Source organism: Aplysia californica, unplaced genomic scaffold, assembly GCF_000002075.1.
Source record: "Aplysia californica isolate F4 #8 unplaced genomic scaffold, AplCal3.0 scaffold00623, whole genome shotgun sequence".
NCBI lineage: Eukaryota > Metazoa > Mollusca > Gastropoda > Aplysiida > Aplysiidae > Aplysia > Aplysia californica.
In genome coordinates, this window is record NW_004797893.1 from 219,250 (window position 1) to 221,749 (window position 2,500).

Below are 2,500 nucleotides of genomic sequence, written 5' to 3' on the forward strand. Positions count from 1 at the left end.
AATAATAATAATAATAATAATAATAATAATAATAATAATAATAATAATAATAATAATAATAATAATATAGTTTTTTTCAGTTCAAATAATTTATACATACAACAAATTCAAAGCCCGCAAAGAAAGACCAAAATACACCTAGTAAATCCAAATATACAAATGACGTCATAAAAAAGTCCTAATACAACAATAGCAAGTTCAAGTGTAAACATAGAAATCTCAGATGTAACACATAGCAAGTTCAAATGTAAATATGCTTGAACTAGAGTAAAAGGAGGCTAAGTGGGTGGTTGGCGAGTGCTCTGGTGTGGTTTGCTCCTTCTTTCCTATCTAACATCTATCATCCTGTTCTCTCCTCCTCCTTTTTGTGTCTGTTACTCTCTTGTAACACCTCTGATCACCGGCACTTATATGACCTTATTGTGTTGCAGGTGTCGTAAAACTCTTACTAAAACAAAAAAGGAGGCTAAAAGTATAAAAAGTATATCAAAGTAAGAAGTAAAAGGGTTTGGGGTTTTTTTCTCGAAAAAGTTAGACGAAGCCGTTGTGGTGCCACAAGGAAGAAATCATGTGAAACGAAAGTAATAGTTAAATTATGTTAAAAACCGAAAATAAACTCACATGTTTAACGGAAACGAATAGTTATGATAAAAATCAACATATACTGCCGGTAAAAGCCAGCTGTCTTTGCGTGGTTACTTGAGAGCATGTTTATTCACAACGGAAAGCATTATTTACAGAATAGATTTTTGACCTTACACGCTTTAATTGATGTAACCTATTCGATAAAGTCGCTTAATGCATTTGTAACCATGACATAACTCCCCCCCCCCCCCATCTCTCTCTCTCTCTCTCTCTCTCTCTCTCTCTCTCTCTCTCTCTCTCTTTCTTTCTCTGTCTGTCTGTCTGTCTGTCTCTCAGTCTGTCTGTCTGTCTCTCCCTCTATCAATAGTAGAGAGGGAGAAAGAAAGAGAGGGAGAGACAGACAGAGACAGACAGACAGACAGACAGACAGACAGACAGACAGACAGACAGACAGACAGACAGACAGACAGACAGACAGACAGACAGACAGACAGACAGACAGACAGACAGACAGACAGAGACAGAGACAAAGACAGAGAAAAGAGACACCCCCCTTCAAAATGGAGAAAAATGTGTCTTCATTTTGCCTTAAAGAATAAAACTCAAAATTAATGGCAAAATTAATAGCTCACCTGTCGTAGATTGTCGAGAAATGACCACCACCAAGTCCACTGCTCTGGAATCTTGTCACTCCCACACATAACATGCTAGCAATGGCCGCATCAACAGCACTCCCTCTCTTCTTAGCCATGAGCTCCCTGACAGGTAGAGTATAATAATTATGATAAAAATAATAATAATAAAAATAATAATAATAATAATAATAATAATAATAATAATAATAATAATAATAATAATAATAATAATAATATAATAATAATAATAATTTAAAAACAACAACAATAATAATAATAATAATAATAATAATAAAAATAATAATAATTTTATATAGCGCTCGAACCCGATAAAAGTACACAGGCTCTGAGCGCTTTACAATACAATACAACAGTAACATAAAACGTTGTGCTCTGACCAAAAGAAAATCTCTCCAAATGTTCATCTTATTAATTCAAAAACAGAAATGAGTTCAGCTGACATTTGAATGGATCAAAGGATTTGATCTCTCTTAAAGTACTTGGTAAAGCGTTCTAGATCTTTGGGCATTGATATTCAAATGCCCTTTCACCAATTGTTTTAAGTTTCATTGATGGTAAAAGAAATTTCTTTTTGTCATCTGATGACCTTAAACTGCAAGTTGGAATGTACAGTTTCAACAGATTCGATAAATATGATGGTGCTTTATCATTCAAGCATTTGGGGCATAGGGAGGCCAACCTGTACACAATTCTTTTCTCAACAGAAAGCCAATGCAATGTCCGTAAAAGAGGTTTAGCAGAGTCTCGCTTTCTTTTCCGTAAAACTAAACGTGCAGCATTGTTTTGGACAGTTTGAAGTCTTTTAACTTTCTCCAGTGATGTTCCTGATAACAAGAAGTAACAATAATAGAGTCTTAATAAAAACAAAGCTAGTTAAGCAGTATACTTAGTATTCATTAGATGACGTATTTTACTAATTTTTCTTATTTCTAAATACATGTACATGCAGCTGATCGGATGATTTACCTACATTGATAAACTGGAATCAAAATAGATGCCAAGATTCTGAACTTTTTTTGAAAATGTAATTTTTGCTTCACCAATTGTCAGGTGATCGTGGTCAAACACTGCCTGCCAGAATTACTTTTGTTTTATCATCATTCAACAACAATTTGATTTTGTTCATTGGGTTATTGACTGAGGCCATACAATTTTCAGCCCATACAATTTTCAGCAGGAAGGACAATTTCATCTAAGTTGATAAACATTGCTGAACCATAAATTTAGGTATCATCAGAACATGTTAGCCAAGGATCTAT

The 2,500-nt window shown here is 34.1% G+C and overlaps 1 protein-coding gene across 1 annotated transcript in view; it reads right to left on the reverse strand.

The window, feature by feature from the left end:
- The window catches only part of LOC101863539 (glutathione hydrolase 1 proenzyme), a gene marked incomplete at its 3' end in the record, with an annotated part of 12,000 nt that overhangs the window by 3,689 nt on the left and 5,811 nt on the right, over positions 1-2,500 (reverse strand). The window contains 1 exon segment of the mRNA XM_013087684.1: positions 1,218-1,343. Coding sequence (XP_012943138.1) covers positions 1,218-1,343 — 126 coding nt within the window.